This window comes from Fulmarus glacialis, unplaced genomic scaffold, assembly GCF_000690835.1.
Source record: "Fulmarus glacialis isolate BGI_N327 unplaced genomic scaffold, ASM69083v1 scaffold17381, whole genome shotgun sequence".
Lineage (NCBI taxonomy): Eukaryota > Metazoa > Chordata > Aves > Procellariiformes > Procellariidae > Fulmarus > Fulmarus glacialis.
This window is the reverse complement of record NW_009192308.1, coordinates 38,832-62,775: the sequence shown is the minus strand read 5'-3', so window position 1 is coordinate 62,775 and position 23,944 is coordinate 38,832. Positions and strand designations below refer to the sequence as shown.

General features: G+C 37.6%; 1 protein-coding gene across 1 annotated transcript in view; it reads left to right on the top strand.

Moving 5' to 3' along the window:
• STARD9 (StAR-related lipid transfer (START) domain containing 9) overlaps positions 1-23,944 on the top strand; it is a gene marked incomplete at its 5' end in the record, with an annotated part of 60,820 nt that overhangs the window by 16,657 nt on the left and 20,219 nt on the right. Inside the window, 10 exons of the mRNA XM_009587033.1 lie at positions 342-419; positions 1,263-1,337; positions 2,043-2,222; positions 6,075-6,126; positions 7,046-7,183; positions 8,100-8,182; positions 9,196-9,299; positions 11,522-11,569; positions 18,763-18,953; positions 23,305-23,788. Coding sequence (XP_009585328.1) covers positions 342-419; positions 1,263-1,337; positions 2,043-2,222; positions 6,075-6,126; positions 7,046-7,183; positions 8,100-8,182; positions 9,196-9,299; positions 11,522-11,569; positions 18,763-18,953; positions 23,305-23,788 — 1,433 coding nt within the window. The remainder of the gene's footprint in view (positions 1-341; positions 420-1,262; positions 1,338-2,042; positions 2,223-6,074; positions 6,127-7,045; positions 7,184-8,099; positions 8,183-9,195; positions 9,300-11,521; positions 11,570-18,762; positions 18,954-23,304; positions 23,789-23,944) is intronic.

The window sequence follows — 23,944 nt, the reverse complement described above, 5'->3', positions numbered from 1 at the left end:
TCCTCTGCATGACAGAAATAACAGCATTTTTCTGACCCGATGGGACTGTTTTGAAGGTAAATCTATAAAAGTAGTGATGTATCCAGCTATTGTCATGATGGGAACAAATACTATGGTAGGTCTGTGTTCAGAAAAGAGACGGAACAAAGTTTATGGGAAAAGAGAACCTATCAAAGATAGGAACAACCTGCCTCTAGGCAGTACGTCCCAGGGGCCTGGTAGAGTGGAGCAAGGAGTACTGCTGTGAGTGTGCCCGTTCCCCTCTCCTCCTGGCTCTTGGAACAGCTCTGCATTGATTTTTTTAGAATGATTTTTCCAATGTTTGTGTCTCAATGTTTCAGGATGCAAATGTAAAACTGATCAGAGAACTGCGAGAAGAAATTGATAGGTTGAAAACCATGCTGATGAGCTTTGAACTGGTATGTAGGAACACTTCCCAACTGGAGCTCTAATGGTGCTTTAGGTAGCTATAGCAGCTTACTTTCGTCTTATCTGTTTATCTTTCCATGTTTATTGTAACTGGAGGGAAATTAAATTGTTCTTTGAGTGATTGCACGACGATTATAAGGCTAACTGCATTTCTGTCATTTCTCCTTTTTCTGGCATTATATTGATAATCCTGAAGTATATGCAGTTGTGTAATGATTAGGAAGGATTTTCTTGCCTGTCTTTCATGGAGTCAGATGGTTTTGTCCAGAAATACCATGAAATATAAATATTTTATTTGTAAGGATATGGAAGGACCAAGACAGTACAAAATATTAATCATTGATGTAATTTCCCTGCCAAACTTGTTACAATCCTCTTTCCCAAAAAAGTGAACTGGTAGACCTCAATAGTATTTTGGAGGTTTCACTCTGCCTGCACACTCTGTCCCCCAAAAGAAGTTGTGAATGTCTGTGAGCCCTCACAATACAGCTGACACTCTTTGTGTTTTTCTCCTTTGTAACAAAAATAGCATCTTGGTTTTCCATGCCATGGAGAGCATGTTTTGCTGGGAGAGACTGGAACTACCGTCCAGGATTTATTTACACGGAAGTCTCTCTCTGCTAATGCTCTTTCACCAGTTCTTCACAAAAAGTTGCATGCAATAGCTAGAGAGGTGTAGACTAGATGCTAGAAGGCAGCATCAAATGTCTGTGTATTTTGTCTTTGCTTCTCCTGAGTTCATGTCCTTGAAATCCTGGAGAGTGAAAGAACATGCCTGCCAGTTGTGAATAAGGAAACTAACATGTAGATCTTGGTGGCTGTTGTTTGTACAGAGGAATTCCAGTCCTTCTTGGAGCGATGACAGGGACGGAAATCTGACCGAGCTGGTTCTTCAGAATGAAATGAAGGTGTGTATGACCTATTTGATGCTGTAACTCTCTCCTGTTTCACTGGGCTGGGGGGATAGCATTGCCATAGTTCTGAAACCACAGTGAAAATGTTTTCGTCCTAATCCTTTCCTGTTTGCTCTGAATATGCAGGAAACTGCCATCCTTAATGCATGTTGGGTGCCCTCTACCAATTTGTGATGAAAGTCTCGTGTCCTTAATGGGATACTGTCCATTGCATATCACTAAGTCTGCACAATCTACTCCTTGTTTGAAAGCTGTCTCAGTATATCCCAGTAATTCGTTATACAGAGCCTTTCTCTTCTAAGATTAAACTCTTCCAATTTATTCAAAGGAAATTATTGTGCAGTCACCAAATTACTAAGAAGATTTGATCACTGGTGACCTGGAAAGGTTTTGGAGATCTTAATTTTTAAGTTTTGCTTAAAGACAGGCAAAATAACTAGTTAGCATGATCTTTCTGACAGTTTGGGAATGAGTCTTCAACAGATTAAACCTGCTTCAGTAGGTGGTGGTATAGTTTTTACACTATTTTTTTGTTGCCACAGAAATGTACTGCGATTACAAATACACCTGCATTGCAACTGGTGAAAGAATTTTGCTTTCAATAACTGGAAAAAAATGCTGTTCTTTCTGAAGAAATTTATGTATGAGAAAAATTAACCTGTTTAGTAAGTGAAACAGTTTCTTCTCCTATTCTTTAAGATTGAGCAATTGACCAAAGACTGGACAAGTAAGTGGACAGACAGGAAAGCCATCATGGAAGAATACAGTGTGGACATCAACAAAGAAAAAGCTGGCGTAACAATAGATTCTAGTTTACCTCATCTAATGGCCATGGATGATGATATCCTCAGCACAGGAGTGGTGCTGTATCATCTCAGGGTGAGCTACTGTCACTTGTCTTATTTTTCCCTTGAATTTGGAAACAGTTGTTTTCTTTGGAAACGGAGAGTGGTTAAGGTGGCATTACAACAGCAGCTATCAAAAAGTAAAGGCCACAGCCCACAAGACACAGATAACAAGGGGAAAAAAGCAGAAAAGGATACATGAAAATGGAGGAGGAGAAGAATTCATATGTGGAATAATAAGTTGATCTCTTATGAACGTGTGTGCAAACTATTTGATAATGTATCATAAGCAAAGCAAAATACTCAAATTAGGCATTAGCAGTTTGTCCAGATGGTGCTTTAAGTATACCAGACATACTGGTCCAGATTTTACTAGGTACTTGTATACTTGAGACTGGAATACTTGTATATGTGTAGATCAAAGATAAAAGTAAGCTTTAACAAGCACAAGCTCACTTTGGCAATGATTTCTATATATTGCTCTTTTAACCCTACCAGGCCTGCCAAGTAGATTCCAGGTGTATAGCTTGAACAGTAATTAGTTGTGGCTATTTTCCAGGATCAGGTAGAAATCTTGGCCTCCTAGATATTGTTTTGCTGTGTAGCTGTTCATTTAAGGCAGGGTTTTCACCAAGAAACTTTCATAACATTGCATATATATTACTCCACATTGCGGCTTATGATGTGCATGGCTAGGTCAAATAGTTTTAGGGGATTTTTTTTTTTTTAATTAAATCAGTGGTAAGCTGGACTTTAACTTTTTAATGTTGTGTAAATGAATGGAAATTACTGAAATATTGATGCTGTTTAACGTAAAAGGAATGATGGATGGGCACCTCTACAGAGGTGCACTCATTAGCAAAAAATGTGTTAAATATGGTTGAAAATCATGTATCTGTCTACTAATGAAATCTGTTAATCCAAATCTAGGTTTTGTGCTACTTCATATAGTTTAGGGACACAGGATGTTTTTTTTCCTGTTAAAAAGCTGCAACAAATATTTGAAACAGAAATCATGCTGTTCTTTATCACGTTGAAAGAGAAACCTTACTAATTTTTCTCATGCCAGCACAAAGAAATTGTACCAGGTAATAATTAGGGACCAAGTAATAATGTCCAGTGCTGATCAATATGCAACTTGAACTACTCAATCCTACATTAACATTAAATATTTATTAAAAGTAATTGCTACTACTTAAATGTTTTTCCATTATGTGCCATTTTCGAAACAGCAAATATTTTCACATACTAATTTTGACAATACCTGAAGTAATTTAAAGATATCCATTTTAATGGCAAAACTTACTTTTAAGGGTCACCTTCTGAAGTCATTGGTGTCTCTCTGTCACACTAACATCTTTGTCCCCTCTTTCTTTGCTCCTAGATGCTGCCTTTTCTTTTCTTTGTGCTTTGCATTTTAGACTCTGGTGTCTATTACCTTCATCTGAACAGCAAGAAGGTAAAACATTAGCAGTTCCTTACATATTAGGGCTTCAACATGTAACAGCACTTTACTTTGTACTCCTAGAGAGAGGTCATGGCAGCAGTTTTCAGATCACGTAGAATAAACATTGTGTTACTCTTTTAGTCTCTTAATATTCCGTAGTGTTAATTGCACTAATCAATGCTGTGCCTATGCTTAAAGATCCTTGCTTTCTTAGGTTCTGTTCTCTTTCTCTGGCTTTCATTAACAAAAAATATATGTTTTCCCTATAATTTAACTGATCTTTTTGCGTAGCTTAAAAATATGGGATTTGTTTATATTGTTTTAGAAAAAGATGTACTTCACAAACTTTTTTGAAAGTTGGAGTACTCCCAAAACTGAAGGGGGAAAGCAATCTCGCTCTTTATGGTTCTATAATGCACCTTGGGAATTCTACCCTTAGCCAGGGAACACTGCCAGAAGAGGGTAACAATGTAAAAGCACTTCAACAGATACGAAGATGTACCTCGATATGTTAAGGTGAAGTTGTGCGATCATTTCATCTTAATCATCTGTCTTTCACTTTTTCAGGTAGAATGCTCAATATTAAATTAGGAAAGAGTATAAATATTTAAATTATTAGCTCAGTAATAGCATTTGAAAAAATGAAATCGACATGGGCTTAGGTTATGGCTATTTTTGTTGTATTTTCTTCTTTAAGTTGAGTTAGTTTGCTTGTATCATATCTGTACCCTTGCTCTCAGCTGCAATTTTTAGTTGTACTTAAACTCACCCAGAATCACTCCACTAACTGGGATACTATTGTGAATTTCGTGAGCCAATACTGCTGTAATATACTTTTCTGAATTGAATTGTATTACCAGAGAGTTATTTCAGCACATTGGGGAAAAAAGTTTCTTTTGGAATTGCAATAACTATTTATTTGTTTAGTCAAGAAGATAATTGTGGTAAAGAGGTCTTTTAGGAGTTGGTTTACTTCTCTTTGTACAAAATACATGTTGCTAACTCACTTGATTATGTGAGGTGAGTCAAAAGCCATATGGATCATAAGTTTTCTACAAGTTATGGCCAAGCCGGGTGGACGTTTTGTGGTTGAGTCCACGGAACGTTAAGCTGACATGTAACTTGATAATTATTCCAAAGCAGGGGCACTGGGCACAATCCAGCTTTCAGCCTCACCAGCAAGGGCATCTCAGCAGGGCTTGTAGCAGAGGGCTCTGTTAGTTGGTTCAGATGGCTGAGCTCTGTGAGGAACTGAATAATAATCATTCCCTTTCCCTCCAATGCACAAAACCACTGTGATTTATCCATAATTGCCCGTAACTGCATCATCTTACAGTAACGCACAGCTTCCCTTTTCCCAGTCTTCAGGCTTCCGATTACTACATCTTGCTTCATCTTTAAATCTAGGTTATAATATGCTTGGAGCAGAAACCATATTCAATTTCTTCTAATTAGAATACAAAAATGAAGTAGTTTAATGACCGTAATTAATTTTAATATGACTGAAAGAGTTGCCACTAAAGTCATTTTAGAGCACATTCACTAATCAGTTTACAATAATCAAGCGTAGTGTCTCTTCGGAGCTGGGAAATGATCTTGCTTTGTTTTCCTAAGGAAAAAGATAGAACCAGTAATGGAACATACTAGACAGGTGGTAAATTAATTGCTTTTTTTGGTAATTTTTTCTCTTAGTATTGATTAAATGACTTTGTTTTATTGATATTTGCGCTGTACCATAAGAATACTGTCTCCCTTCCATCACTGGCCCATAATATGGTTTGAGTCTGCTTGTTCTGGAGACTTTTGTTTCTAGGCAGTTCTTTGAAGTTATTGAATCTTCAAGTTTGGGAACTTGCCCATATACCATAATCACCAAGAAGACTTTTTATAAATGTCATTTAAGTTTTGGAAAAAAGTTCTCCTTTAGCAGTTAGTTTGAAGAATTTATAATCTATGACAAAGTTCCCTTACGAAATAGGAATTCTGTTACTTTTATATCTGAAAAGCCTAGTTAAATGAATAGTCATTTTGCAGCTTCTTTCTTCCTGCATGGATATTTATAAAAAGAATTATCTCATTTCTGCAAACGAGTCCCACTGTAAAAGTTCCAAGCATCAGAACATATTCAAAAGTGTTCATATTCAAAATATTTGTCTCAAGCACAGTCCAAAAATCATCCACTGAGGGTTACTTCATCGACTGGAGTCGTAATAGGAGAAGCTGACATAGCTGCAGGACAAGAAGTAATTGCATCGCTATGGGAGACAGCAGGCTGAAGTATTACAAAGTAGTAGAGAGAGTTTGCTCTAAACAATTCTGTCATTCGGAGGTGATTTATTTCAGGTATTTGCTAAGATGCTGTACCAAAGCTTTTTAAATTATTATATATAATCCACTTTCAGTAACTGACTTTTAAATACATTTTTTTTCTTGTTTTAGGAAGGAACAACCAAAATTGGAAGAAGTGATTCAGATGAAGATCAAGACATTGGTAAGAGAATGATATTACAAATTATTTTATGATATGGTCAGGTCAAACCAAGAGGTTTGTATTTGTCATGTGTAATAGCTAGGTAATTTTTCTGTTTGTCAGCTTTCTTTATAGAAGAACATAAGTGGAAGAGAATAATTGTTTAAGCTGGCTAAAATCTGTCAGTTATTTTTCGTTTTTGTTTAAGAGGTCAAAAAGTCAATGGTCTTGACCTAACTGAGATCTCTTCAGAATTTTCTCTCCGCTTGTGAAATGCTACACTAGAGTTTAAAAATATCTTCATCCAACATCCAAATCTTGGTATGTTCTATCCTAAACTAGTGGAACCAAGTGATCATGAGACATTGAAAATGCTTTTCAACTCTACTTGGGCAGAGTATTTTAGATATAAAATCCAAATTATTCAGAATATTTTTTATTTAATTTCATTTCTGCTCTTAATTTTAACAGTCAATCTCAAGAGCTACAAATTATGTTAGAGAGTTGAAACTTTATACTGAAATTGGAAACTTTGTGGAATCTCGCTTTTGGTTAGTTCTGCTAAGTTTGGTAAAGTTTGATTATTTTCTGCCAGTAGGTTAGTAAAATATAAACATGAAATGCCATAATAGCAATAAGAAAATTCAGCACAATAGAATATGCACATCAGCTCACAAATCAGAAAGTAGTGTATAGTTTTCCAGAACCAGAAATACTTTAAAAGAGCAATCTCGCTATTTTCAATCAAGTAAGTTTTTTGTGTGATTGGGTAGCAATCAAAGACGACAATTTAATCTCCTTGTTCTGCACATGACATAGTTCTCTGAGGTATGAAGTATGCAGTCATAGTGTCAAACAGTGCGTGGTATTTCATTCTGAGGAAAATAATGCAAACCCTACCCCTTCAACAGGTGAGATAAAACAAATCTATACATTGTAGTTTTGCAGGGACGATGGATTGAAAGGGATCATTGTATGATAGACAACAACTGTGGGATTGTGACACTGCGACCAGTTCAGGGCGCACACTGCACTGTCAATGGATGTGAAGTCACTGGAGCATGTCGTCTGTCACAAGGTAAGGCTTCCTTTTTCTGTGAATGCTGCATTATAATCAACTTACCTCTGGAGTTTAGAGACAAGGATTTATGGAACTCATGCAGATCCAAGAAATGCATCTCTCAGTCTCCTACTGCCGCCTAGCACCACAAGGTTTGATCCCTGGCTAGAGCTTCCAGACTGGGACAAATAAATTAAGTACCCCACAGAAAGCAAAATGAAGACATAGGTGACAATATTAAGACCCCTTTGGGCAGCAGTAGTCTGTAGCCTTCTGAAAAGGGAAGACCTGTAGTCAGAGGCACTGTTGTGGAAAGTAGTGGAGACCGGCTCTAAGCCAGCTGACCACTGTTTTTTGGCAATTATGTAATATGGTTGAAATGATCTTCAACTTTTTCATGGTATGTTTAGGTGGAGAGTACTAGCCACTGAGTCATAGGCTATGGTGAATGAGCTCAGATGAAATGGATCAGGCTCCCATATTTTCAGGTTGTTTAAAATAAAAAAAACAATCCAGTTTCTGGGAACTTGCAGTGATCTGGATTCTTAAAAAGATAGTGTAAAAACAAGTTTCCAGCAGTGGGTTGGTTATGTTTTTGATATGAAGTCATGCTGGTCTTTAATATGAACAGGGAATTTACTGTTATGTTGAGTTTGCAGAGATCTCCAAGATCAGTTTGCTTGGATGCTGTCATTACAGAATGATAACTCTGCTGTTCCATAGTGGCAAATTTTAAAAATAGTTCCCTGCTCTGTGATGGTCAGAAAGCTGTTGGTCAGAATATTGTGGGTTTTAACATACTATTCTGTAGTAGTTTGTATGTGCTGTAATAGGTATACTGCAGTTAAGAAGCTGCTAACACTCTAGGGACCAACTGTTTGATCTGTTTGATGAGTTATGTCTCTCTAGATTTCTAATTAATTTTTGTTCACAGGGGCCCTTGTTGTCCTTGGCAAGTCTCATAAGTTTAGATTCAATCACCCAGCAGAAGCTGCTATCTTAAGACAGAGAAGATCAGTAAGTTCTAAAAGTGTATTTTTCTCTCCTTATTCTTCATTGATTTTCCTAATTATTTTCCCTCTTAAAAGCAAGCCTGAATAGATAATATTTCTTCACATCATTGTATTCACTTGCTTCATTTCCTTCATCTAATGGTCTGTAATGACACTAAATCTTTTGTGGGAGGACACTAGCACTTCTTTGATGCAGATCCCTTGAATAATTTAGTGTTTCCTATTTCTAGTCATGACTACAGTAGGATTGAAACAGAAAGGCAGAATGCCGCAGTGAAAAGACCAGTTAAGAATCTTTCCATATTTGATAATTTTCTGAATTATCTTCTTTCTCTGTCATTTCACCATCCCGAATGAGGTATAGTAGAAGAAATGGAAAATTTATGGGATTAAGTGCTTGAGTATTGTTGAATCTGAAAGCACTTAATTGTTACATACATCAGAAATAGATAAAATATTTCTTGGTATGTTAATCTCAGGAACTAACTACTGCAAGATATTATTTGGTCAGCTGGTTCAATAAAGTTTCAAAAAAATTAAATAATTCTTGAAATGACTGGCATATATAACTAAAAACCCTAAATTAAGAATGTAAATTTTCTGGTTTAAGACATAACCGTATTACCAACAGATATTGGCCAAAATCTACCTTTTAAAATGGATTTTCATACAGTAGCATTTTATACTTTCCACTCAACTGTCCTTTTGTACTCACTTCTGTAGTTGAGATAAAGGGCTTAACTTTCATTTGTTTTCATTCTTAATTTCTTGATTAATGAAACATGCAGTACATTAAAACAGAGCTACAAGAAGAGGTGTACTTAGTAACAAATACTTAGCAATTTTGCAAATTCTCAAAGACTAAGCAGAAGTGTAAGTGAGATTATAAACTCACATGGGAGGTATTATGCAGCATTGCACACGATAGTCAGCAACGGCGGTATTAATGGTAACTTGGAAGTTTCTGGGTTGCTATGATTTTTTTTTCTTCCTGTTCTCATGTTGTGTGTTTTGTAGATTAATGAAGCCCCACCCGTTCTGAATTGTGGAGCTTTGGACTGGCTCAACTTGGATGGAAGTTGCACCCATTCTCCTCACTATATCCTTTCTTCTCTTGACAAGTAAGTTTCAAACAAACAAACAATTTCTCATGTGGGATGATGTCTGAAACCAGGACTTGGTTAAGACAAAACTAAGTTGTATATAGAATAGGTTCCATCACGTTTTCAACTGATCAAATAAAAATGCATTGACCGACTGACTAATATACAGTGTTATGGTATCCAAGCAACAAACCTGAAAAATTATTTATTGATGCACGATGAATATTGATGCACAATCAAGAAGATGCCTCAGATGAGACTGTCAGCCTTAATTCAGTTCACTTGCACATCTGCATTATAGCTGTTTTGATTTATGAGCTAATCTGTAATTTTTGTCATATTCTTACTTCAGTGCACAGAATGGACTTTTCTAGATATGATTTAGCCAAGGTAATTATTACCAATTCAGTTTCCTTCCTAATTTGTTGTGGAAATCAGAAGGTTGGTTTGTTCATAAATTCCCTTTAGTTCTAGTCTCCATTGAGCCCTTCATCTCAGAAAGCCATTGTGATTCTCTCTTTTTTTAAAACTGAGCGGTAAATAAGGCATAGACTGCTTCCAAAATGTTGAAGAGCTGCTCATACGCACAGTGTCTAGTGTATGCTTTTCATGGCAGAGCCTTTCTGAAAGGGAGAGGATTGGTGTGATGAAGATACTGATTAATATGTATCAGGAAAATGAATTAAGATATCTCCTGTGTTTCAGTTCATAACACTGAAAACAGAATATCACAGAATTAAATGTAATTGGGTTCTTTCTCTTTTTTAATTCCTCTCAGCCTGGCACATTCAATTGACCTGTTAAAGGCAAGAAACAGCCATCTTCTCATTCATATCTGTTATAGTTCTGCTTCTTGCTAGAGTGGTTTTTTTTTTTTGGTGTGGTAACATACTGGGAATCTTTTATCTCTTTCTAGAGGAAGTATCTCATCTTGTTTTTATGAGCATAAAATGTTATCTCTGTTTTGAACATCTCTTCATACTTCTAGTCAAGTGGCTTGCTTTCCACCTTGGATAGTGTGTTTCTATGTGTTCTCTTTAATGTATCTAATCTCTGCATTTGCTTTTTCGTTTGCTGCAGTGATACCTTTCTATACCAAATGGCATTTCGTTTTGTTTCTGTACTGAGGTACATTTTACACATCACTGCTATTATTTTCTTTGTAAAAATTACACAGAATTTAAAAATAAGGATTTGTCTAATGACCTTCGAAAGTAGATACCAAGTTGCTCTTTACATGGGTATAAATAGCAGAGGTGGAGCTTTTGTCACAGAAATTTGTTGATGATCCTAGAAAAACCTGCAGAAATCCCGAAGCATTGTGAACAGTTTAGCACAGAATTGCAGTTGGTTTTTCCTTTTTTAACCTGACAAAACTGAAGAACATTTCTGATTGATTTTTTTAGACCACGTTCAGATAGCAGATTTGTTTGTGTTGATCAATTTTTTAATCACTTGGACAGGACTATGCATATTACATTGCTTAACATTACCCTCATACTTACCTAGAGTGTTTCAAATGGTTACTTCAGCGAAAATGAAAAGCATTATGGTACTGCATTCGCTTGATTTTTACGAATGTCCATCTCTTACAAGAATAACCTATAAACTATCTCTAATATTAGTTGTCTTTCACCTTATATAATCCAGTGGTGTTTTTTTCCTCTTGAATAGTTTTTTGGCAAAGATAAACTGAATTGATCCACTCAGCCTTACTTTACAGTAACCAGTAAGCCTGTGTTTCTGTCCAGACAAGTAGTTTTGCTCATGGGGGGGGTTATAATTGAGACATCTAGCCTAAGATCTATAATACAAGGATAAAACGAGATATATGTGGTCTCTCAAATGTCCAGCTTTCGTGAAGAAAAGTCAATGTCAAGTCCTAAAAGGTGTGTCTGAAGTACTTTGCAAACAGTAATATAGGACTAAGTGGACTACAGGGAGTGCTTATTTGCTTATCAGTAAAAAGTCCACCTAGTGCAGGGTCTTGTCTCTGTCAGAAAGAGATGCTTAGAGGAAAATATAAGAACAGGGCAAGCTATGTGTGTGTGTCTCTCTCCCCCTCTGCCTCTTCCCTCTCACTTGATAGTTCCTGATGCTTTCCCAGCTGCTAGCAATCTGCATCTTAGAACCTTCCTCTACTGAAAATTATAACAACATCTCTGTGTATAATAGGCTTCAGTGAAGTTTTCTTGCCTTCTTTTGAACATCTTTATGATTTCCTATTTTTATTTTTACAGTCAAAAATGTAGAAACTGTAAAGAAAACAAATGTTCTCCTGAAGTAAGGTAAGAATATTAATATGTCTAAATCATGCTGAATTTTTTGGCCCCTCTTTGTCTTTCTCCTGTGCTACACTGATTTCCTCCAGAAGAGATGCAAACTAGGCTTCAAGCTTTAATTTTATTTTATCATATTGAAACAAGAATCTGTACATGCAGCTGAGTTATAGGCAAGTCTCTGCAACCATGTTCTTTCTTCATACTCGATCTTGTGCAAATGGTTTGAACCTCTGTTGCTGTGCAGCCTGTATTTTAAAGCCATGACTAGAGTGAGGTTTACGCTGAAGCTGCCACCAATTTACAATATGTAAGAACCCTAAAATATATTAAATTTTATGCAGTAGTAGATACTGTGAATACTCATTATTATATTGAAAATTCCTTGGACAAATTGTGTTCTCTTGTGGTTCTCTTGTGGTGAGAAGAAAACGGCTTTATGGAAGAGTCCAAAAATGAAGTCCTAGCATAGAACATGCTTCATTCATGCAAAGAAGCACAGCAGCTGCACATAAAAATCATTCAGAAATTCTTGGACTTCCATGGGTTTAACTGCTCTTTAATCAGGAACTGATGGTACTTTGCTTTCTTCTGGATTTTTTATCTCAGAACATATGAACATATATATTATGGTAATGATTACTTACAGTCTTATCTCCCATGCTGTCAATATGAGGACATTTTTCTCATCTGCTTTTCATGAGTTGAATTACCAGTTCAACCTCTAATTGTATGTTAAAATATTTTGAGAAATGAGAGAGAAAACAAATTTCTACCATTGCACCCAAATATTAAAACTTCAGGCATGAAACTTTCCTTGAGAAGAGGTGTGATTCGTTGTATTCTTACGTGGCTGCTTGCTCGTACACTCTACTCAGAAGAGCTCCAGCACTTCAAATTTCCGACGTTTGTTGTCAGCCAGCAAAGACACAGAAGGCTTGTGGCTGGCATCAATCATCATAGAATAGCTTCACCACAAATAAGTAGATAATGAAGTTCTTGCTCCTGTCATTACCTTAATGCCGTACATATAAATGTAAAACCTGATCTCTTGCTGGTTTGAAAAAAAACAGGAGTTGTTCCGTTAGAGTCCAGTGGTATAGCAGTACACTGAATTAATTTTAGCTGTTTGGAACATGTTTAAGCTCTCTTTTCTTGAAAATAACAACATTGTTAAACCGGAAAGAAAAAAATAATCTTCTTATAAGAATGTGTGAAATTCTACTGAACTGGAAAGGAAACAGTGCCCGTAGGTATGGCATCTGATGCTGGAGAAAACAACACAATTATTATTCTAATGTGGTATAATTAACATATCCAACTAATATTTGTAAAAATAATACTCTGAGTTCTTAATAACAGCTTTAATTTGAGAATTTCAAAGTGCTCTACAAATACAAGTTAAAGAAATCTTTTGCATATCTTAAAAGATCCCTCAAATATTTCATTTCACAGAGAAATGCACTGTGTCAGTTACAGCAACTCTACAACTTACAGCAGAATCACATGTAATGGGTTAGCAGGGGAACTAACTGATTCTATATGTAACTGAAATTGTAAGGGGAAAACCTGTGATAGATTGTAGTTCCAGCTGAACTGGAATTTAGCAAGGTAGCGGTAACCTTTACTGGAGTGTGTGGCTGTGTCTTGTGCCTGTGACTCCTTGCCAGAGAGAGGTCTGTTTTAGAAGTGTATTTAAAGGGTTGCCTTAAATAAGTCATTGCCTTACTGTTGTTTTGGGGGCTTAGGCAAAGAAAAAATGAAGTTTTGCATGGAAAGGCTAAAAAAAAACCCCAACAAAAAAAAAATGCACAGATGTGCTTTTTCTGTAAGCAAACCAGCTAATCAGAAATCCAAATGATACTTCACCTGATGGTAACTTCCATGAAGGGGGTTACTCTGTGTGTACATTTCCGAAGGTCCCTTATTTCTAAAGGTTTCTGACTCTGCTGGCCGTTTTGACTGATTTCTGGTTCCCACCTCCTGCCCCCCAGCTTTTGCTCTGAATTGTGAGTGGCATTGCTTCAGGAAGCTGTAGGAGGTTGATAATACAAGGTCTTCCTATCTCCTTCATCTTTCTTCCCTTTGCTTTAGGGAGAAGAAGGGAGAGGTTTGAGCCTCTGTGCTAGGCAGAAGCAAATGTACAATCCCATGCAGCTGCATGGTGCCTGCTGCTGTGTGATGCTCTGAGCCCTGCGGGAAGGACCCCGGATTGGACACGGGTGGAGGGGGAGGACGGAGCGGGGGTGGGTGTATGTCAGTGGATAGGCTTGTAACCCTGACTTGTGATTGCTCTCAGTGCTGGGATTTGCAAGGGTGTAAAATGCCTTGCCAACATCTTTTTTTTCTGCTTTATTATTAACTCTTCTTCCCCTGGAAAAAATAATTTGTAAAAGAAAAACATGACTTAAACACTAGGCAGACAGAAGGATGGGGATGCTAACTTGACTGATGTTTTCTTTGGGAAAATTGGCAATTTCAGCTTTTAGCAAAAGTGATTATTCTCACTTGAGTTTCTCTATTTGAGCCTTCAGATTTTGTTGCAGAAGGCATTCAGCCTCACCACAGAGCTATTGCTGCCATAGTTACTGAAAACTGCATTATGCTGTAGCAGCCGCCAGCCTCTGCATCAGCAGTAGAAGTGTTTGGGGAAGAGGGGAGGAGAATTGTACAATAGGATCCCGGAGAGCTGACGACAAAACAGGCTGGAAAAATTGTGGATATACAGATGGTTCATTTAGCGTGCGTCATGCAAACTTTGTGGAGAGAAAAATGAGATGGAAAACCAATCTGGCAGCATTGGTATAATATGAAAATTTTCTCAGTAATTTGTGATTGTCTTTAGTTCAAGGTTGGTGTCTTTTTGTTGTTGTAATTTTACTTGCTGTTTTTAAAGGTTTACTTGGAGGAGGGGTGACTGTTGACACTTCTTGCTGCATTTGGTACACCTAGAAATATGCATGCTTTTATGAAATTCTCTGCAAGGTTCCTTTTTTTTGTATGCTTTATGCCAGAGTACGCCGGTCCTGTGAAACCAAGATTTTGTGTATGTCTTCAGAAATGAAGCTGTTTCTCTTATGTTTGTCCTGAGCTTATATTATTTCGTGCTAGAACTATACCGATTGCTTGTGTGGGAAGGCAGGAATACAAGCAATAGCAGAAATTGGTCTGTGCTGGATTCCTATATCTCATAGTATTCCTGTATTTCAAGTCTAAATTTAACAGTACATCTCATTTAAGATGTTTTAGATGAAAGAAATGAGTGATCTCATCTACCTATTACAGAATATGGCTAAATTCTTATGTTAACTGGATTTACATTTGTTTTTAGTTTAATCATTCAAACATGTATTACACAAACTGTTCTTTAAATTGTCTGTTAGGTGATTTAGTTATGAAGTGTGTGTGAATCTGTTATTTTCTTTCTGGGTGATTGTGACCTCATTTTTTAGTTTAGTTTGTTGTGTTATTTCCACAAACCAGCAAGACTGTGTTGACGTGACATAGCATGTTCGAAGGTGGAAAGGGAGCATTCTTACTTCATGTTCTTGGTTTCAGCAGTTTCCGTGAGAGACAGATCTGTATCCCAAACCCAAACCAGCCAGTCATTTTGCTCTCACAGTCAGTAGTCTCACGGCCAGAGGAAAAACATCTTCTGGCATACCTGTATTATGTAAGTGGCTCTGCATGAATTTTCATTATGTTTTTGTTCCGCTTGAGAAAACCATCTTTAAGAAGCAACTTCATAAAAAGGTGTTCAACGTTCAATCTCTGTATTCAGACCTGTCTTTACTGCCCTGCCTGGTTTTTGTTTCATACTATTAAAAATTAGGAGATGAAGCAAAGAGGCACTGAAATAGCAGCAGAACTGCAATTCATATATATACCTTCAGCAACAGTATTTTATTACAGAAACTTTAACCTTAGAGAGAGAGAATTGTACCAGCTAACTACATCACCAGAACAAAAGCACTAATAATACTGTAATGATTGCTGTGCCGTGTTTGTTTTTCCAAGGTTTAAAGTGAAGTGTGGGTATGCCTCTGTACTCTGCCTTTTTGGGGTGTAGTCATAGTATGGAGCTGTGATTAATAACATCAGTTTGGCCTGCACCGTGTTCTGCTCTGTGTGCACACACACACGCGTGTTGGAAAGGATCTTACAGTTTTGTGTTAGTTCAGCAAAAAGCCATCAGAGCACACATGAGGGAATACGCTAGTGCTGCTGAGAACAGCAAACAGCACACTTCCATGTGCGTTGTTTGCATTGCTTATTCTCTGGTACTTTATGGGGGGGGGGGGGGGGGGGGGGGGTGGTTTCAGCATTATTGGAAAGTATGTGAAGAGCTTGTGACCCTCTCCCAGCTGTAAACAGATGTTACCTAACCACCTCTGCAAACATTGTGAGGTCTTTGGATTGAAATGCAACACTGAGTTGTTTCATATACTTAAATGTTCTGGGTTTCAGTTTGTAAACAGTTTGAGCTCTGATAGGTCGATTTTATGGAAAGGGTGGCTGAGAGCTAAAAGTCATGGTTAGGAAGAATATGAGACATTTTTTAGTAAACAGTTGCAGAACAAGAATTCGTTGTCTACTGTTTTACTATCATGCTCTGCTTTTCAGCCTTATTGGCAATGACTTACTCAGTTTCCTCAATCTCATACAGATTGGTGCTAATAATGATAAATGAATAGAAATCAGTTCTTCTGATACTTGACTTTCTGATATTTGGTAATGTTAACGGATCCTCATCACTCCTCTTGGATGAATGTACTTCGCTTCTTTCACAACGTGTCTCAGACTAAGTGACTTGCCCAAGGTCATGCAATGGTGCAGTAACAAATTTAGACGCACATTTTTCAACTTTCTTACCACCATGGGAATCGGAGCTTTTATATGTCTGTTAGCAAAACAGGTTAAAGACTACCCCATCATCAGAGTATGCGCAGAGACTTAACATTTACGATTGCTATTAAGGTTTATTAGTTTTAACCTATCAGCAAGAAGAGGCTTCAGCTGACATCAAGGCTCTGTTAGGTTTAGCGCATAGGCATCCAGAGGCAGTCCTCGCCCCGAAGGCCTTGCAGCCTAAGTACGTGAAAGCACAGAGGTGATATAACTGCTCCAAAATCAGAGGGGTTTTGTCTCAGATCAGTACTTTAACCTCCAGATTATATGGCTGCTCCATTACATTTCCTTTGGAAAATATGGAAGATAACCTGGAAGTCACATTCAGGGAAAGCCTCCCTCAGAGTTATCATTAAAACCATGGGAGCTTTTCCTAAACGAGATCCTTCAGATTTAATACTGTGTTTGAAAAGTGATTCTTCTTTAGTTTATCAGTCTAGCTTTAACCTCTGAGTTTGTCCCCCAGTAGTTGGTGGCATTACAAATACCTGAACAGCTGGAGATTTGTAATGGCCATACGAGCATTTCAGTGCTGCAGAGAAGTGTCAATTCAAACCTACTTCAGCTGAATGAGAAATGAGGCATCCCACTCCTATTTTCTAGGGATCAATTAAAGTTTATCCAAGAGGAAAAAATTACAAATCACAGATTGTTGGCATCTTTGTAGTCAAGCCAAGGACAAACAGATCTTGGAGCTGCTTATTCTTATAATTTGTTCCTGTGGGTCCCAAACAGACACAAAACATTTAGCAGATGACAGTAGCAAAGTTTGAACTCTGACTGTTTGCATCATAACAGACAATTGAACAGATGATGTTCCTTTTCAGTTATTCTCACCAGCATTACATTTACATAAACATTAAAACCAAACTGAATTCTGTTTTCTTCAGGTGAGCGAGAGAGTATCACAGTAATATTGTAAATTATTGAGAATCTTAAGGCTTTTTTATAGTGAGGCTTTCCCACTGCTTCTTAAGAAAGTGAAATATATGTTCCATGTAAAGGTGCTCCAGAAGATTTGTAGACTTTGGCTGCTTAATTGTTTCATCTATTTTGTCTGCTAATCTAGCAGAATCAAAGTTGTTGCTCTAGAAATGGTTGCTTTGAACACACGCTTACAATTCTAAATAGAGATGTCAAATTAATTCCTATGTAGCAAAGGTCAAATGCTCTTTTCATACAGGTGACCTTGTATTGGTAATGATTTTACAAACAAGATGATGCTTCCAAAGCATTCCCTTTGAAATTATATTTTTGTTTTCTTTTGACCTTCAGGGACTCTTTAGAGTTTTGATAATTTTGCTCTCTTTAAAAGTATAATAAATACATAATACATAATTTACTTCAGTAGTAAAATGTATTAAAATTTTTTTTTCAAGGATTAAAGACTTAATTTTCTGAGGTTACATATAATAATGTGGTGTTTAAAAATAAAACAACAGGCAAAGATCATATATCACCTTTATAAATAATATAACTTTAACGTTAAGAATTTCTGATGATAATGTGTGGGCAGGTAGAATATATATTCCTTTCAGAGGGTTAATGTATTTTGAATATTATCATGGATCATGCTAAGAATAGATACTATTTTGATTGTTACTCTGCGTGTGTGTGCCTGTAAAATTTTGGAACCAAACATCTCGGAGGGGACTGTACAGCACTTTTTCACAGGTTAGTCACTTTTCTGATCACAATTCTGGTCCAAATATAGAAGCAGTAACCTAATAGAGTTGTTGCATCCAACAGAAAATTGGGTGATCAAGTTCTTTCCTTGGTACTGCCAGAGACTGTCAGTGTAATCTCAACAATGCCTGTAACCCTTTCTAGGTTTGAGATTTTTCATCTGAAAACAGAGAAGAATGTTTGTCATTTCTGTAAAGCACTTTGAAGCACTTAGATGACAAATAACCTATATAGTGGTTATAAAATTTTATAACATATAAACAACCCCCCTTCCCAATGTCATTTTTGGAAGATCTACAGAAAAACGAAAAGTGACAATATCTGTTAAATTCTATTTATTATCTTTCTGGTGATGGAATTTTCTGCTTCACCACAAGAGCTTTCATGTTTGGTGGCATTTATGATACTTACAGGATTGTAGCGTGCTGTGACATGCATATACACAGCTACTTTACCATCACGACTTTTTGTCATAATGCACCCTTATTGAACAAAAAAATATCTTGAATGTTGAATGTTGTCTGCCTTTCTTTAGTAAGATGACTTGTTTTATTACAAATGTTTGGTATTCGTTTCTGGTTTAAATTCACTGTCAACATTTCTAACAGCAGAGAAATAGATGCTGTGCATGAAGAGTACAAGCAGAAGCTGAGAGACCAGGAAGCTTTCCATAGAAAACAAATTCAACGGCAGCAGCTCTATGTTGAGGATTTAAAGCAGCAGATCCTGAGAGGACAGATCAAAGCAGAGCAGGAACTAGAAAATGACCAAGCACTAATCAACCAGCTGATCCAAGAAAGTGGGTACCTGCCTCCTTCCCCTCTCTCACTTCCCTTCCATTATTGCATTCTTTCATCCTCTTGATGTTTTTGTCCTAGTTATGCTTTATATTATGGGTGGAACTTTTATTATGGCTTATTATAGTTTTCTCTTATAATTGCCTTTCCCTTGAGAACAATTATTAAGCTTTGATTAACAGGACTAAAGGGCCTCCTTCGCAGTGCACCAGCAGCACTGTTTAATTAGCTCTGCAGGTCACTGCTGGGAGAGACAGCACCAGCATGCTACTCCCCTGTGGCACTGAGCCGCTTGTGTCCCAAGCTGTTCCCCGTCCTGCCTTCCTGCAGCTTTGCTTTGCTCATATCTATAGTGCAACTCTACCATGTTGCAGTGTAAACCAAGTCTGCTATTGTGTTTTAAGTTTTTCTTGTGATATACCTGTGCTTCATCCAATGAGTTGTTCTGGGAGATTGAAATTGAGATGACTGTGGTAGTTCCTACCATAAGCTTTCAGGGGAAACTGCTCTAACAACAGTTAGAGGAACCAAACAGCACTTCCAAGACAGCGACGTGTGTCAGTTGAGGTACTCTACGCGTTTCATTGATGATGTCGCGTGTAACAACATAGACCATTTTCATGTGCTTTTAATGAATTTCACTCATTAGGAAAAATAGGATCATGGCATAAGACCACGGCTCAAAATGAATTTTCTGTGGTTGCTATGTGAGTTTTAAACAATTAAAACAAAGAAAACACATCTGAGAAGTCGGTGAGACACTGAAGTTCAGAGCTAAAATCCCAGGCCCAGTTAAGGGAAAGAGAGTTTCACTGGCTTTTATATAGTCAATATTTCCACACACCCCCACCCTTTTATAGTATGAAGAAAATACATGAAGATATTCTGTGGTAAAAACTGAAGTGTGACAAATTAAGATTAAAAATAAGATGTGGGTTTTATATACCTTAAAGATGATTAATTAGTGGTATTGCATTCTCCACTGCTTGAATTTGTTTTAAACCAAAACTGGATTAAAAAAAGAGAGGCATACTTTGGTTCAAATAGGAGTTATTTCTAGGAAGTTCTACAGTGTTATGCAAGAGTACTAAAGGCTAGATCAGTGATCAGATTTTGAATGGCAAATAGCAATGTCACAAGGTGGAGTCACAACATATTTGGAGAGGTACTTTTTAGTGTCAGTGGCTCCTGGCCCCCAGAGGTGCTGCTTTGTGTGCAGGCAGACATATTCAGCAAGATGTCTTGGTGGGGTTGGGCTGCCCCTTAACAAGTTTGTAGACTGATTTGGGAACATTTTAAACCTTGAGATGTTTTTGACCACTGAAATTGGGAGGTTATAGTGTTCTCTAGTTTGTCTTCTAATGAATGATTTGATCCAGGTTTCTTGATAAGCAAAGTATGCCTATTACAAAGGCACCATTCCCACTTGGCAAAACCTGCTATTGGTTCCCGAAAGAAGAAAACTTCTGTGAATTTTTGGAAGCTTCTCAGACCCAAACTTCTGCAGTCTGCTATCTTTTAATTAAGCCAGCCACAATGAAGAGATTAAAAGGAAATTGTGAGGATGGGATGTAGCAGAAGTGGACTTAGGATATGTAGATAGTACAGAGAACCAGGAGAATTCCCCCAAAATATCTTTATTTTGTGGCTCTGTAGACTTGTTCTCTGCTGCCGTCTAGTTCTGCTGTTTTTGCTGTATTCACGCAAAGCTTAGCCGGGCAGGTAGTTTTTTGCCAGCCAAATACAATTCTTCACTTGGCAACCCACCAAAGTTCTCCACCTTTTCTGTGCCCTCTGTGTCTCAGCTCCTGGCAGAGGCAAGTTTGTGAGCAGAGATTAATTCGCATCTTAGAGCTTGCAGCTCTGTTGCAGAGAAACTCTTATCTGCCAAATATTCTGCTTGCTAGAAAGATGCTGAAGAGGACAGATCTGGAAATAAAGAGTTGAGAAAAAAGCTTTGTATGTGAAAGTTAAAAATGTTATTAAGAAAAATTAACTAAAATAATGACTAAAATGCTTCCCTTTTATCCATAAAGTAATTATAGAGTCAGAATTCCTACTTCTGTGCATGTGCTACGTGCAGAGCTGCCAACATAAACAGGACAGGAGACTCATTGTGGTAAGGGTCACTAACGAAGTATGTTTAACAACATCAGTAGTCATCAAGTAAGTGATGCTGACAATGCCATGCACTAATGATTTCTTACATTAGGAAAACTTCTGCAGCCCAAAATTCCTCTCTTGCAGCCCAGCTGTCAGAGCTGCAGGTAGCCCTCCTTCATCACATCAGACTTAAATGCCTCTTAATTCTTAACCCCCTGAATAAGCAACGAAAGGTTGCTTATTCAGTAAAGGACTGAATGTAAGCCCAGCCAAAAAAATGTTGCTGCTAGTAACACAGAAGTGCTTTGAAATCTTTGGTCCTTTGAGAAATGCTCTACTTGTCAAGGAACCTTGCCTGTAATTTTTACATTGCTTTTTCAGCTAAGGATATTTTTTTGTTTGCTTTGCACAGCTGAATATTTTTATAGTAGCATAAAAATGAACAAACTCGGCTTTGTTAAGAGAACATGTCCAAGCCATCAGACACAATCTGGTAGTGGTGATCTCAATAATCCGTTCTTTTGATTGTTACAGTTCCTCATAGCTCAGATTGAAGCCAGTGCGCTCTGAAAAACCTCTAAGAACATCCCCTGCATGGAATAAAGTAGTCTTGCATCCAGGGTTAAAAACAAATCAACCTGGTGTTCTGTGTTCTCTATTACTTCCCCATTGACTGCAAAGATCAGGTTCTGAATATTTAGAGAAGGCTAAGTGTGTAAGCAGAAGTAACATTTTTATTATCAAATTAGGTTAATCAGTTGGTTTTTGAGCATATTTAACATTTACGAAATATGGGGGACATTAACAAAAGCAGAGAAGCTAACTCTCTTTGTGGAGTAGAGTAGTGATTTTACGAAAAATATGCATTGACTGGTGGTATGAGCTTGTCTTTTTTGAATTATGTTCATCCTGACAGCTAAAGATTTTGTTGACTTCACCTGCGTCCTTGCCATGAGAGTATTTGATTTATTTCAAGCACATTACGTGCTGAAGTGCTCATGTACAAGATACGTGGGCTCCCATCAGGCTGTTTTGGCAAGTGCTTGTTGGAGCAGCCGTAGTTGCAACAGGTAGTAAATTTATGGTTGTTGCTTTACCTCAGCCAGGTGCCACACAGGGTTTGTGTTGCTTCAGAAGTTTCCATCTGATGGGATGGAACTGTCTGGCAGGTACCTATACAGTGGCTTTCTTGTAGCCTTGTCTCCAACCCATTTTGAAGGCTGCATGCCCATCTGAGCTGGCAGCTGCCCCCGCAAATGAGGCACATCCCGACTGGGGCGTAGAGAGGTCTAGCCTTCAGGCTTATTGAACTTGCCACCAATAAGGGCGAGCACAAAAATTGCCATTTCCTGTGCTAAACAAAGTTCCTTAGCATGACTCTGGGCTCCCTCATTTTCAGCATGCCTAGGTAAGTGAGAGAAAATAGTTTGCAGGTGGTTTTTGTTGGTTCAGTCAAGTTAAGGAGGAAAGGATATGAGCAAAAGGCACAAAGAGAAATGTTTGGTTTAGAATCATTGTAAAACACTCAAATGCTGTGATGAGAAGTCAGTAACATTTTAAGATTGCACAAGTGCTTATTTTTTCACTCAAAATGTAGGAATTTATTAGGCAAAGGCTCATTAGTGTGTGGATGAAATTCCGTTTGCTGCATTAACACAGAAGCTCTGTTTAGCTCTGTACAACTTCCTCTTCTAGTTCCCTTGTTAACTGCTCTCAGTGCACATACATTCATTCCCTAGCACATACAAAATTTAATCTGTGACTTCAGAATAATTAAAGCACAAGTAGTAGCATATTTCACAGTAAAAAGCTAATACTTCACTACTGTGAATATATACCCTATGTCTGAAAAGTGCACAGAATTGAACTCAGGCCTTTTAATGCTTCCACTGTATTTTAACAACAAAATTGAGGTGACGTTTGAGTATAATATTTTTTTATATAAAAAACCTTGTTTGTAAGCAAAAAGTAGAACGCATTTCAATTTCTCAAATTGTATCAGCCAAGCTCCTGCTTATATCTTGCAGTTATTACCCGAGTCCTTATCCCAATGGAGAGGCTTTCGGTTATCAGTAAAGTAGAGCAATGATACGTTTTTCTCTAAATGGTTTGTCAAGACTCTGCTCTACATGCATAGAAATTCTGTTCTCAAATGAGCTCTCAAGGCTGATTAAATTAAGAAACAAGATAGTAACGAACAATGTTTTTCCTATGATTCTTACTTTCTTTCAATCATTGTTTTGTTTACAGACCAGCAGTGGCTTATAAATGAGAATAAACGACTGGCTGCCCTTCAGCAACAGCAGAGGGAGTTTGCGGTGCAAACAGAGTCTACGCTGTATGCAGAGGCTGAGGTGCAGAGTACCATCGGGCTGGAAATCTGCCCTTCCCTGCTACAGCAGAACAAGAAGAGACTGGTGCAGCTGGAGCTCTTGCGAAGATACTCCTTAAAAAAGGCAGAAAGAAACATAAGACGGAAAAAGGTCAAATTCCAGCTGGAAAGGATAGTCAAGAAGCAGAAGTTACTGGAAGCCAAGCAGAACCTAGAGCAGCTGGAAGCTAGCTGCTGGCTCAATGAAGAGTGTGTGAAACAATCCCAAGTCCTAAATGAAAATACTGCTGTATGGTCCTCTTCGGATCACCCGTTGCAAAAGAGAAGGAAGTCATTGGGTTCGAGTTCCTTGCAGCACAGGCAGCGTTCATTCTGTAACCCACATCTGCCCCAGGTACCCAGGTAAGTTAACATCTGCCAATTCCTCTGCACTTTCAAAAGTAATTTAAATTCAAGGTATTTTCAGTACCACCTATAATCCAGAATGCCTTTCAATGTATTGAAACAGTCCCAAAACTTGCAATATCAGTGAACTTACTATTCTGTATGTCACACTGG